The 14,896-nt window shown below is 40.4% G+C and overlaps 1 protein-coding gene across 14 annotated transcripts in view; it reads right to left on the bottom strand.

Annotated features, from left to right (window-relative positions):
* TMCC1 (transmembrane and coiled-coil domain family 1) overlaps positions 1–14,896 on the bottom strand; it is a 152,260-nt gene that overhangs the window by 75,854 nt on the left and 61,510 nt on the right. Inside the window, exon 2 of one of the 14 annotated variants that reach the window (XM_043886987.1) lies at positions 2,646–2,845. The exons of the other annotated variants lie outside the window; for them this stretch is intronic. Coding sequence (XP_043742922.1) covers positions 2,646–2,684 — 39 coding nt within the window. The 5' untranslated portion in view covers positions 2,685–2,845. The remainder of the gene's footprint in view (positions 1–2,645; positions 2,846–14,896) is intronic. 14 annotated transcript variants of the gene reach the window in all.

The following is a 14,896-nucleotide window of genomic DNA, read 5'->3' as shown; positions in this document are numbered from 1 at the left end:
CTTAGGGGAGGAAGAAAAAAGCTTTCCTTAGCATTTTTGAAGTCACATGTGAGAAAACTCTAAAGGAAGAAAATAATCTAAAATGGCAAGGGAAAGGAACTAAGGCGGCAAAGAAAAAGAACTTTTCTGAGGCAGGTAACTGGGATCTGGTCAAAGAGGACAACTGAGCATGTCTCTTTTTAATGAAGATTTTTACTTCTTCTATTTAACTTACTCCCTCCTTTTTTACTTAGTTCAGATGTCAATATCCATTAGCTTGGAGGAATCAAGTTAATATTCTAGGGCAAACATGCAGTGTAAGTAAACATGACTATCAAAGGTAAAAAGCATCTAAATTAGATACTGGGCTTGAAATCACTGCAAACATGTATAAATATTTTCTTTCAATAAATTCCCAACAAAATTTAAAGATGAGCATCTGAGTATTTCTTCTTGTCAAGATAGGAAATTGCTTTTTAAAATGAGATCATTTTAAAACAAAGCTATATTTGTGGAAGATTATTCCTTATTGGAAAAAACATTTGTTCCTAAAGTTGGAATCATATGAAACTACCATTGTTCAACTGTTTTTGACCTGCAAATAGCCAATTTCACTTTGAGTGTTCAATGTGTGCTAGAAATACCATGTACTGGGGGTACAACAGGGCCTCTGTTTTCAGGTAATGTGGGTTTAGCCAAAAAGACAGAATAGAGGCACAGTGCATTCACTGTAGTTTAAAAAAAAAAGTTTTTTTGACATAGCCTTTCAGTTTCTCCTCCAATTTCAGGGCCATACAGACTGAAACAATTAAGAATATTATTTTTTCAATTCAGTATTGCATTTTTTCAATTCATTACTATGTTAAGAACTCTTGATAGAAAACAAAATTCCTTAGATTTGGTCCTGACCATCCAGTTTAGGACCCAGAAACCATGTTAAAATGGAAAGGGATGTTAGAATAAAGAACTGAAAGAGGTTACCTCTTGTATAATTTGTATATATTTTCTAGTATATAATTTGTACCTTTTATTTCTTCATGTTATGGAGAAGATGTGCTCCTAGCTCTCCTAAGAACATTTTGTTTCCCCTATAATTCATGGTCAAGAGTACAGTACAGAGTGAAAGGAATATTGAAAGTTCACAAAATAATTGGGAGAGAAACAATGACAGCAAAATACCTAGAGAGCAGTTTTTTCCTAATTAGAAACTTATCACCTAGTTCTCAATTGTTTAAAAAACTCTTATGCAGAAATGTCAGTGCTCTGACAATTTACACATCTTCTGCTTTTTAGCTGTACTATATATCTGAAAACATGTGGTTCTGGAAGTTCGCATGAAGGAGAAACAAAAATGACTCTTTTTGTTGTTAGGGAGAAATGTTGAGGCTTCCCAATTTCCTCACTCTCATCACACATACACCTGGAATGAGGACAAGGGAAGCAAGGAAAATTTATTCTATAATAATACTCCGAAAAAGTCCTTGTTCAGTTTGGAGATCCAAGAAAAAAGATGACTTTTGACAAAGGGATGGGGGTGAGAGCCTTGCTCATTTCTGCTTGAATGCACACATCTTACACTGAGGTCACCTGTGAGGAACTAAAGGTTTCCCCTTAAAATAGTAATGCTTGTCAGGATCTAACAATTCTGACTAACCACTAAGGAAGTGTAGAATACCTACTGGTTTACTATTTGCTTCAGCTTTTGTCTGGACAGAGGAGCCTGGCAGGCTATAGTGCATAGGGTCGCACGAAGTCAGACAGGGCTGAAGTGACTTAGCATGCATGCACGAAGAGAATGAACTCTGACACAAATCCAGCCACCCAACCGCTACATTTTTCAAAAAGAGCTTTTAAAACAATGGTTTTTGAAATAAGCTCAACTCTTAGCACACCTCTCTCCTCACTAGTCTCTGCACTGACTTAAGACAGCTCCGTGAATGGGTGAGCAGAGGGCTGCCCACTGCCAAGGCTGATGCATAAAATCAGCAGCCCCTCTTCTCAGAGCGCTTTGCTTTTTTTTAATTTTCAATTTGATTTTCTCGGATTAAAATAAGTTTTCCCCCAAAGCTGCACACATGAAATGTGTTTTGCCAGCACAACTCTGTAAAAACTGATTCCTGAGCCTTCCGGTGACTGCCTGTCACCTGCTCCTTAAATGAAGGAGTATGTGAGTTTCTTAATACCACCACTCACGGTAACATCGTCATGCTGGTCACACTTATCAAACTATTTTCTGGGAGCTTTCCCCAGGTTAATATTAATTTTTGTACAAAAGCACTGATTCCACAGACCAATAAGGTTTTCTCATTTTGGTCAAGAGCGGCTACATGAATTGCTAATTAAACATGGGCACTTTTTACCCACTATTCTCTCTTTCCCCGCATACACTCTGGAAACCCTAAGTGAGAAGCGGACTACAACTTCCTCCAGATTCACAAATGACAGCTCCCCTTTCGGGGGAACAAAATCTGGGGGTCCCAGTGCAGTCAGCCTTCAACCTTTGTGTCTGTCTGAGGAAAGAACAAAAGGCAGCGCTTCCTCCCCCAGCCCCTCCTCGGGCTCGGAGGAGGCAGGCTTGACAGAAGAACCGCTGGAGAACAAGGATACCACGCCGGAGCCGGCGCGAACTCCCCTCCACACGCGCACCAGTTACCCCAGCTACCCACCTTGGATAGCTGCCTCCTGAGGCTGAAGCGCTGAACCATGGTCACCCTGCGGACTCTTCACACAAAGCGACCCGCCAAGGGAAGGGCTTTTTCCGAGGCCGCTTCTTGCAAAAGTCGGTGGCAAAACATCTTGCAGGCTAGCACGGGAGCCGGAGGAACGCGCCCGGGAGGCTCAGCAAACTTGGAAGCCCTTCATTGTTCTAGGGGAGACAGGGCAGAGCCCACGTCGGAGGGGGAGGGCGGGATCCCGGCTCGGCGAGCTCCAGCACTTCCTGTGAGTCAGCCGAGAGGGGTCCGGGCAGAAGGACCACCCCTTCCCTCCCCTTCCCTTCCCACCAGATCGCCGGCCGGCCGGCCAGGGCAGCCGCCCGCCGCGAGCCACCTGAGAGCCGGGGACAACCTGGCCCTCGAGCGGGAGGGGGAGCGGCGCGCTGGGGTCGGCAGGCACCGCTCTGCCGGCAGGGGCCGGGTGGCCGCGCCGGCTCCTCCCCCGGGGCCTCCCAGGGGCGGGGGTCCACGGCCCCGACAGCAGCCCCTGCTCAGGCTCCACCGCAGGTCGTCGGCGGGGCGAAACCCTGGGGGACGAGCCCCGCTCGGAGGAGAGGAGGAGAGGAGGAGTCTCCTCCCCGGCGGCTCGGCAGGCAGCCGTCCGGCTTTGTCTAAGCGATGGGCCAAGCCTTTCCTCTTACTCACGGGGAGGGGCCCGGGGCAGGAATGTCAGGTGCGGGGCGACTTCAGCTTCGTCACGAAGTTAAAGCAACCTAAGCTGTCTCCTGGGATGCTCGCCCTCTCTCATTAGGACAAGGTAGTAACTTTAATAACGCGTCTACATACACACAAAAGGAACAACTCCGGCTGAATTAATGAAGGTAGAAAGATATGAAAAAATGGCAATGGTGAGGGCAGTGTCAAACATAAAAAAAAAAAAATACATATGTATTTTGCTGTCATTTACTGATCTCTTCCTGTCTATTGGATTCTGCTTCCAGACGGCCGATGGAAGGATACAGCGTCATTTGAATGAAACTCTCCACACCATATGCTCCTCTGCAAATTTTTCATTACTTCTGAATGAGTTTCATAGCTGACCAAGGCAGGATTTGGAGGCATATATTAACTTTTCCCTGAGCCTGTGGCTCTCAATTCCGTGTCACACATGACACCTGTCAGGCTACATGAAGCCTTTGCGAAATGAACCCACTACGTGCGGTTACTGTGTTGAGCATGTCACATCTATCACCCACTGACTTCTCAAACAACTCTGTGAAATAGGTACTAAAATCCAACTGTGACAAGTAAAGCAGGGGTATTCTCTCTAAAAATCTCAATATTATTATGAGTAAACCATATAGTGTTTCTAAATTTCTTCTTCAAATGAGAAAAATGAAAAACAAGTCTGAAAAGATCTTCATGCATTGGACATTCTCAACGGTGCCTGTATCACACACCACTGTTTCTACTTATCAGCAAATATGATGAAATATGAAGTTTTTAAAAATTCATCTAAAATATGACACACACATTTCAGAGTACCTTAGAAAGAGTAGAAAAGACATACCAAATCAAAAAAATATCAGGCTGCCAAGGCTCTAACAAATTTCTCTAACCAAAATGCATACATAAAAAGTTTATTCTACAAACTTTGAATAGAAAAGGATTGCACATATTTAAATAAACTTTTTTTGTGAAACTCCAAAGTTTAAAAAAAGACTATTAGATCAACAGCTCTGATTGAGAGTGAAGCCTTCTTCGTATCTAAGTTCAGAGTATGCAATGCAACCTAATATTTAAACTAACTGATTGAAATTTAATTCCAACTGGAAAGTAGGCTGACAAAGAACTTGAGTTCTGTGTGTTTTGTTTTTAAAAGGTAAGAGTACCATTACCTCCACTTTTCTCCTACAAAGAGAGAAACCAAGTATTCAGCAAACTTCTCCAGGGAAAGCAGAATTAATCCCAAACACGGATTGAACCCACACTCCTGGCAGTGAAAGCACGGACTTCTAACCACTGGACTGCCAGGGAATTCCCAAGATACAGTATCATTAAACATGAGGTGCTTCTGATAAAAGCAACTAGAATCCCAGATCACTGCTGTAAGATTCTTGCTAACCCCACCTCCACAAAAAGTACAAAGAGTAAACAGGAAAAAGAACTAGAAAAAAATGTCAAAAGTCTACAAACTTAAGTACAAATTAAATATCAATCATAACTGAACAAGGTATACATCCTCAAAGTGCCAGACACACATGTGCTAAGTCACTTCAGTGGTGTCCAACTCTGCAACCCTATGGACTCTAGCCCGCCAGCTGCTCTGTTCATGGGATTCTCCAGGCAAGAATACTGGAGTGGGTTGCTGTGCCCTCCTCCAGGGCATCTTCCTGACCCAGGGATTGAACCTGCATCTCTTGTGTTTCCTGCATTGGCAGGTAGGTTCTTTACTACTAGGCCAGCTGGGAAGCCCATAAGACTTAAAAAGGATGATGTCTCCATTCTAGGAGGAACCTACTTATTTTTTACCTATTAAAATAAAGATAAATCTCTAATTGTTTAAAATGCAATAAAGCCTATTAAATATAATTTGAATGCATGACTGCAATTCATTCCTTGATAAAATGATAAAAAAAAAACAACAACCCTGAAAAGATCCTCAATAAATTGAGCTGTTAGGGGAAAGAGTAGAATCTCTAAATTTGATGTATTTTGAGGAGTCTCACAGCTTTGTGGATGAAAGTAGAAGACCAAGATCAAAAGCATTAGAACTGGGAATAGAACCCAAAATACTCAGATTTCACAACACCACTCTTCCCATTACATCATGCTTCCTCCTATTTTTAGCAATTTAGAATGCACTTTACAAAGAACACCACAGAAGATACCTAGTAAACTTTTGTTGCAAACTTATAATTACTCTATTTTAAAATTTGAACCTTTATACTTTGCTATGAGGGAGTCTCCCTACAGCCTGGCGCACTTAGAGTAATATGCTTATAGTTCCTCCCCTTATCTTGCTGGCGTCCAGTCCTGTAACAGAGTTCTATTAAATAAATCTTATTGTTCAAACATTATTGTGGGCTTTAACCAGCTTCCTGTGATAACCCAGTAGAAGTAATTGCACAGTGCCAGCTACCAGTCAGTCCATAAGACTGTAAGACAGGCTTTCATTACGCAGCACTGTGTCACTGCAGAAAGCCCCTCTCCTTCAGGCCAAACAAGCATTAACGACACCAGACACTCGTACAGAAGGAAACACTCCCTTTACTGAGGAGGTTCACAACCCAGTGCGGAAACACAAAACTTAAACAAGTGTCATTAATGCGGCAGGGGCTATAATACAGGGACAGTGGGGGCACAAAGGAGGGGAGAGATGAACCTTCCGGGGGACAGAGAAACTCGGGAAGTAGGAGTCTTTCAGGGTGGGTAGAAATTCTGCAAGTGGACAAGAAAGAGGAAGGGCGTTCCAGGCAGTAGAAAAAACATAAGTTAAAAACACAGAGGGGCAAATCAAGCAGTAAGTAAAATTCAGTTTTTCCAAACTAACAACGCACTGTGTTTTAAGTTGTAATATTTTCCACAATATTTTCTCTTTATGGAATGGAATGGGGATTATAACAAAATTCATGTATTCTTTCGTTCTAAATTGCATGTCTGTTAACTATTTTGCTATAAACTGCCCAAATGGGGATAGCCCATCATTAACAAATAATAATCTGACAGGTTCTCTCTTTATACAAGTTATGATTGTTTTAGCTATTGTTTGCCTCTAAAGCAAGGAGAGAGAAAAATCTATTTGCAAAAAGTTTAGTAAATAACATCTTCAGTAGCTGGATTTCCTATGGCAGTTCAGGCCCCTTGAATGATATTTCTGTCTTGCAGAAAGAAATTTCTTTTGGGAATCCCAAAATAGATAACAATACAAAAACCATATTTTATCTACCTAAGAGCTGATTAAGTACCTTATGGAGTTATGTGCAAAGGTTCCAGCCACTGTCAATACAAACAACCCTGAAAGTAGTATACGTTATTCAGTAGTAAGATGTTAACCGATACTGATGACAAAAATAATTTTCAACACCTAATCATATTTAATACCATAACTAACTCCTTGTGACAGCTGATTTAAAGAGCAGCCAACCATGCCAAATTAACACTTATTTTCATGAACTGGACATGGCTCTTTTAAATATGCTAAAGTAAGGTTGCCTCATTTTACATCAGCAATGTTTGAGGATCTGTGATTATTTTTCCCTGTAAAACCCATGCCGTGTGTCACCTGCAGTGAATACATGCAAGGGAGAGGGAGGAAAGCAGAGGGAGAAGAGAGGGGGAGGAAGACTACAGTGCACCTGCTAAGTCCCAAACAACAAGGTGACTGTTGTTGGCTGTTTTACTAAGAACACCCAGCAAGATTATGTATTTGAAATATTTAAACGCTATAAAATCACGTTCTTAGAACAGTTTACAAGGTGTTTCCTGTGCTGATCCCCACTTTCTCTCTCCAGACATCTCACATTCCTTTCAACCTAGCTCCCAAGCTCCGCTTACACTTCTGTTCCTTCAGGAAAGCCTCCTCTGTCAACCCTCCACGACCCGTGTCTCCACCCTGCTGTTTCTTCCTCTCACACTGTCACTTCCTTGTCTGTATCCCCTTCATCAAAACATAGGTATCTTAGGGCAAGGGACTCTGGCACCTCCTAGGCCAAATATTTATTAAATATCAATGTTTACTGAATGAATGACTTAAAAATATAAGTCAATGCTTAATGGCTCTATAAAACTTCAAAAGTTTCTAAGACATTCTGGACTTCCTTCTTTCTTCCTCAACCATCTCCCTTATTCTTAAACTCCCTGATTTTTCCACTTAATTCTTCTTGTTCTCCTATTTCACTTTGTGACTATTAATTTTATTAATTATTTGTCAATTACTTATCTCTCACTTATGACTCTCTATAATTTAACATTTTCCAATAAAATGCTTCTTGTAAAAATTCAGAAAATATGGTAAAATATAAAGAAAATTTGTGAATAATATCACCACACAGAGGGAACCACTAATAGTGTTTGATTAATTTTCATCTGGGCTTTTTATTTTTAATTCTGCAAATGATTTATAAATGCTTAACTGCTGTAACCACTATTATCAATTTATCCTTTTTTTACTATGAATTTATATACTATGTACTTATAAAAGTACACAGTATTATCTGCATGCTAGTTTGCTTTGTTTTAAACTCAACTACTATCATATCATACATATTATTTGAAACTTCCTTCGCTGTGGTCTGAATGTTGATGTCCCCCTAAAATTCTTATGTTGAAACCCTAAAACCCATAAAAAACCTAAAACTCTAAAACCTAAAAAAAATCATATTAGGAAGTAGGACATTTGAGATACACTAGAGTCAGCAGGTGGGACCAGTGCTCTTATAAGAGAGACCCCAGACTCTCTAATTCCTTCCAACATGTGAGGATATGACAAGAAGTCTGAGGCCCAGAAGAGAGTCCTCACCCAGCCACACAGATCTCGAATGTCTAGCATCTGAACTGTGCGACATAAACCCTGGTGTCTATAAACTTCTCCGTCTGTGGTACGTGGTTATAGCAACCCAAATAAGCTAAGCTATCTGTTTTTAAAAATTCAATTTACTTAGAAAATTCTGACAGCACATATGGATCTCCACTATTTAATTCTTATACAATATTCCACAGTATAGATGGAAGAATTTGTTTATGCATTTTCTTGATGATCATTTAGATTATTTCCACATTTCTGCTAGTCCAAACATACAGGCCTACTCAAGCCTGCTGCTGGATGTGTGATTTTTTTTTTTCCCCTCCAGGTGAGACATTAAGATAAGATCCTAGCTATGGAAGGTCCATCCCAAACTCATTTTTTTGGAAGCCACTCCTGTTCACTGAAGTTCACTGTCATTTCTGCTGCATAGCTCACAGTGATGGTTCTTATGCTTTTATATTTTGTGTGTTGATGTTGTATTGCTTTGTATTGTATTGATGTTGTGTGTTGTATTGTAAGTTTTTTATGCATTAAGGTTGCCTTTTATCAAATTAAAAATAAGGACCTTGGAGGATTATATCTCATCTTTTCTGTATCCCAATTGCATAGTACCTTATACATAGTAGACTGTACTATGTATAGTAGCCTTTGACTGTGTGGATCACAACAAACCATGGAAAATTCTTAAAGAGATGGGAATACCAGACCACCTGACCTGTCTCTTGAGAAATTTGTATGCAGGTCAAGAAGCAACAGTTAGAACTGGACATGGAAAAACAGACTGGCTCCAAATCAGGAAAGGAGTACGTCAAGGCTGTATATTGTCACCCTGCTTATTTAATTTATATGCAGAGTACATCATGGGAAACGCTGGGCTGGATGAAGCACAAGTGAGAATCAAGACTGCTGGGAGAAATATCAATAATCTCAGATATGCAGATGACACCACCCTTATGGCAAAAAGCGAAGAAGAACTAAAGAGCCTCTTGATGAAAGTGAAAGACAAGACTGAAAAAGTTGGCTTAAAACTCAACATTCAGAAAACTAACATCATGGCATCTGTTCCCATCACTTCATGGCAAATAGATGGGGAAACTGTGGAAACAGTGGCAGACTTTTTTTTAGGGGATCCAAAATCATTGCAGATGGTGACTGCAGCCATGAAATTGAAAGACGCTTGCTCCTTGGAAGAAAAGCTATGACCAACCTAGACAGCATATTAAAAAGCAGAGACGTTATTTTGCCAATAAAGGTCCATTTAGTCAAAGCTATGGCTTTTCCAGTAGTCATGTATGGATGGGAGAGTTGGACTATAAAGAAAGCTGAGCGCTGAAGAATTGATGCTTTTGAACTGTGGTGTTGGAGAAGACTCTGGAGAGTCCCCTGGACAGCAAGGAGATCCAATGACTCCATCTTAAAGGAAATCAGTCCTGAATATTCATTGGAAGGACTGATGCTGAAGCTGAAACTCCAATACTCTGGCCACCTAATGGGAAGAACTGACTCATTTGAAAAGACCCTGATGCTGGGAAAGACTGAAGGCAGGAGGAGAGGGGGGTGACAGGATGAGATGGTTGGATGGCATCACCCACTCAATGGACATGAGTTTGAGTAAACTCCAGGAGTTGGTGATGGACAGGGAGGCCTGGCGTGCTGCAGTCCATGGAGCCTCAAAGAGTCAAGACACAACTGAGCAACTGAACCGAACTGAACATAGTACTCATTCAATAAATATTTGTCAAATGCCCTGAAAACTTTAAAACAACACATAGTCTTATCTGATAGGCTTATTTTATTTCTTTATTCCAAAATAAAACATTACATAGGCTAACACTGCTTTAGATTTCATCTTCTCCATTTGTAGATATGAACCTCACAAAGGACAAGCCACCTTATTCAAGTCCAAAATACCCCACCCCTGACTGCTTCCCCACCGTCTCATGAAGAGAAACGCTATCTGGCAGTGTTCCTACTTCAGAAAGCGATACTAGGGAGAGTGACGTCAGCAAAATGGCAGACTAGGAAATACTGGCCCTCCTTTCCTCACAGGGACATTGAGTTAGCAACAATAGACAGACACGAAGTTACAGATCCTGGGCCACTGTAAACCCAACACAAGATTTCAAGGAAAGGGGTAGGAAAATGGTGGTGGTTGGCATTCTGCACTCATGCCACTTTCCCTGCAGAGCAGTGTGGAGCAGCCAGGAAGAAAACTGCCATCCCTGGACTCTTCCCTCGGAAACACAAAGAAAACAGACCACATGTCCAATTCTGGCCTGTCTGGGAACCGTCTGAGGGACTGGCTTCTGTCTTGGGTAACTCTGAGCACCAGGAGAAGTGGGAACCAGAGCTGCGAGACCCTGTAAGCAAGATGCAAGCAGCACCTTGGAGCTGCAGTTCCGAAGGCAAACCCCAGGGGGAGCTGAGATCAGACAAAGGCTTGAGAGGCTGGGATAGGTGATTGTTTTCAAATTTTTTCAAGTGCCTCAGCAAAAAACGACAAAGCATATAAAGAAACAAGGAGGCAGGGCTCAATTAAAGGAACAAAATTAAACTCCAGAAACAGACTCTAAAGAAACAGATCTGGGACGTCCCTGGTGGTCCAGTAGCTAAGAATCTGCCTTCCAATGCAGGGGATGCAGGTTCAATCCCTGGTCAGGGAACTAAGATCCCACATGCTACGGGGCAACTAAGCCCACGTACCACAACTAAAACCAGGTGCAACCAAAACTGAATAGATAAAAGAAACAGATCTATGAGTTTCCTGACAAAGAATTTTAAATAACTGTTTTAACAATCATTTCAATACGTGGTATTGGAAAAACTAGACAGTGACATACAAAAGAATAAAATAAGACCACTAAGCCAAAATGGATTAATGACTTGAGTGTAAGGCCTGAAACCATAAAACACCTAGAAGAAAACCTAAGCAGTAAGCTCCTTGACATCAGTCTTGGTGATGATTTCTTGAATTTGACGCCAAGAGCAAAGGCACCAGAAGTAAAAATAAACAAATGAGAATACATCAAACGAATAAGCTTCTGCAAAGCAAAGGAAGCCATCAACAAAATGAAAAGGCAGCCTAGCGAATGGGAAAAATATCTTCAAGTCACACACTGGAAAAGGGGGTAATACCCAAAATATATAAAGAAAGCATGCACCTTAATAACAAAAAGTCAGGCTGATGAAAAAACAGGCAGAGGATGTGAACTGACATTTCTCCAAAGATGACAAAAGACAGCCAATAAGCTTATGAGAAGCTGCTCAACATTACTAGTCATCAGGGAAATGCAATCAAAACCATAATGAGATATTGCCTCATACCTGAAAGGATGGCTACTATCAAAACAAAGCCAAACCCAGAAAACAAGTGTTCAATTCACAACAGCTAAGAGGTAAAAGCAAACCAAAGATCTAACAGATAAATGAATCAACAAAATGTGGTCTACACACACAAGGGAATATTATTCAGTCTTAAAAAGGAAGGAAATCCTGTCACATGCTGCAAGATGGATGAACCTTGAGGACATTATGCTTAGTGAACTAAGCCAGTGAGAAAAAGACAAACACTGTATGATTCCACTTATATGAGATATCTAGGGTAGTCAGATTCAAACAGAAGGTAGAATGGTGGTTACAGTGGCAGAGCGGAGGGAAGAAAGGAAGAGTTTTTAAAATGGGTATAGAGTTTCTGATTTGCAAGATGAAATGGTTTGGAGATCTATTTCACAACAAAGTGATATAATTACCACTACTAACTTATGCATATTAAACAGCGAATTTTTTTAAAATTTGGGCCACAGTGAGTGGCATGATCTCAGTGCCCCAGCCAGAGATTGAATCCATGCCTCCTGCAGTGGGAATGCAGAGTCTTAACCACTTGACTGCCAAGGAAGTCTCTTAAAATAGTAAATTTTGTTATGTGCTTTTTCCAATTTTTAAAAAGTGATATGAGTTGTATTTCTATTTCCAAATATGCTCCTTGATTCAGCACTTTTGTTTCCTTAAACCTCTCTCCTTTTCTTGCATTTAGGCATGAATATCAACCAACAGATGTCTCTTTTTTCCCAGAAAAATGGAATATCCTCTAAATAAAAGGACATTCTCTCCAGACAGAAATGAAGAGTTTTGACAGTGACACATCACCACAAGGATTTAAAGACCTAGTACCAAAAAAAAAAAAAAAAAAAAGGCTTACTGCCAAGAATCCTTATAAATCAACAAGCAGTTACTCCTTTCTGATTTGTTCTTTATAATATCTTATTACTCATATTCACACAAGGTTAAAAAAAAATTCTTTAAAACGTAACTTCTGAGTCTTCATCTAAATTCTATTTCTCATAGGTGGCCTTTTGTAAAGGACAATAATTTCATTAAAAATAACTACAACTCTAAATGAAATAATTATATCCTGAGGTTTTGTTCTCTCAAGTGGGGCCCCCACGCAGTTGTTTACATTGCCCAGAGCATGCTGAACACGAACATTATCACAAGTCAGAGAGACAAAGGAGCAACTCCTCCCTCACAGGCCACAGAAACATCTCTAGCAGTGAAAAATGACAACACTCATGAAAAGAAAAGACTCAAAGACCACATATATACGGTCAGCAAACCACACAAGAGACGGTTGCTGGGGATTCTTAGGTCTTCCTGCTGAGAGGCCCATCTTGGGGTTATGAAATGTCATTCTTTATCTTCAGCAATACTACGTGCCTTAATGTCTAACCTATCTGATATTATTATATTATACATATTATGTTATAAACTACCTGATATTAGCACAGATTTAACAGTTTTCTTTTGGTTAGTGCTCACATGGTCTTTTTTTCTGTCTTTTTACTTCCATCTTGCTATTTGTTTTAAATTTGTCCCATATGTTCTTTATTCTTTTATTCTTCTTTTCTATGAATCAAGCATTTTTCATATTTCATTTAATCTTGTCTATTAGTTTTTAATGCATTTCTGTGTTATTCTTTTAGTGGTACCATGTGAATTACAGGGTTACAGGCTACCTTAAGCACCTTCCAAACAATCCTCCCCCAAGTCCTTCTTGCTACTATTGTATATTTTATTTCTACTATGTTTTAAGCCACACTGGCAGTCATATTATCATTTTAAAGTTCAATCTTTAACCAACCTAAGGAAATATACATGAAGGCTGTACACAGAATGAACAAAATTAAGGAATACTATTCCAGCTAAACCGGTATTTGCTGAAATCCCCCCCAGATCCGTGCGGCCTGGCAGCCAGGGCCTCAGGGCGTGTTGTTAGTGTGCCGATCCCCAGGCGCTGTGTGTCTACCTGGCACTCCATGGAGTGTACAGCCTGCAGCCTCAGCAGCATGCAGCGTCTAGAACACCACAGGAAGCCTGATGTAGCCAGCTCTAAGACACACAGGTACACTGAACAGGGACCTCAACTCTTTCTCTCACTTAGCCTTAGACATTATCATTTTATCTCATCCTTTCCTCCTAGTGGAATGTTTCCCAAAACGCTACAGAACGAATTCCTACATTGGACAAAAAGGTCTGTTAACTAAACTATTAAGATCTTTTAACTTTGCTGTGTTGCAATCACACAAAATTACCATTTTTATAGGCTAAAACTGCTTACCTATTGGCAATTGCATATGGCTTAAAGCAATATTTAAGTATAATTAAGTATAAGATATCTAGATTAAGGAAATCAAAGTTACATTAAATTAAGTGTAATCTAGGTTACACTTAATCTAGATTTCCTTCACCCAAATCAGGATTTGGAAAACTAAGCTTTAATATCTAAATTCAAACGTTAAAAAGATTATTCTGTCTATGACACTCTAGACCAATGAAAGGAGAACGAAGCTCATGATTAGCTGTTCAGTAAGAATCTGAGACAGAAGATAACTGCAAAATTGCTACAGGAATGCTATTTTTCTCTAGTGGCTACAGGAAGAAACAAATGGATCCTAGTCTTTTCTACTGTACACGAGTGGCCCCCTAGGTTTCAAAAGGCTCTGTATGCGCTGAAAGACAGACTAACCTGGATTACAACCAGCAGAAATGAAATTTTCGGTGATTTCTACTTTGAGAGCAAAGAAGACTTTAGAAGGCAAGTCTGTATCAAAGTCCCTCACATTTCTATTGTAACAAAAGCTTCCTTAGAGAGGAATCAATGGATTAAACATATTTATCTTAGCTTTCTATTAAAATTGAAATAATAAAAGGCATACACCCAGAGAGGCACAGCAAACTTGAAAGGAGAAAGCAGTAGATAAGGATGTCAATAAAACTCTCTGGGAGGTGAAGAACGATGGTCCAGTAATAAAGGACAGCCTTGGGGTTGCTTCCAGTTGCATAAGTACTTGGCAGGCGAGTGGGTGGTGTGAAGCAATCAACAAGAAGCAAGCCTGTTTATGCCAAAAGTATAGAAAGGTCAGGATTTAGAAGTATCAGGGGTTACTCTAAAGACAAGGGCACTGGGTTGAGTCTGAAAACAGAAGGACTGGATATGAGCATTTTATAGTGAGCACTTAGCTCAGCAGCTCATTCTCCTAACACACAGGAAGGTGATCAGTCCAGAGGTTTGTTTTCTGGGGAACACTGAAACAAAGGACGAGAAGGATTGCAGATTGAGAGACTCTAAGCTCTGAGGGATGGAATGAGGTACCACTCTAAGGACAGAAGGATTACACTGATAAATGAGAATTTCAGTCCTCTTCCTCCTAGTGTTCCAGCAAAAAAGGCAGCCAGGCTG

The sequence above is a fragment of the Cervus elaphus genome, chromosome 24, assembly GCF_910594005.1.
Source record: "Cervus elaphus chromosome 24, mCerEla1.1, whole genome shotgun sequence".
NCBI classification, from domain to species: domain Eukaryota; kingdom Metazoa; phylum Chordata; class Mammalia; order Artiodactyla; family Cervidae; genus Cervus; species Cervus elaphus.
This window is presented reverse-complemented; position numbering and strand designations above follow the sequence as displayed.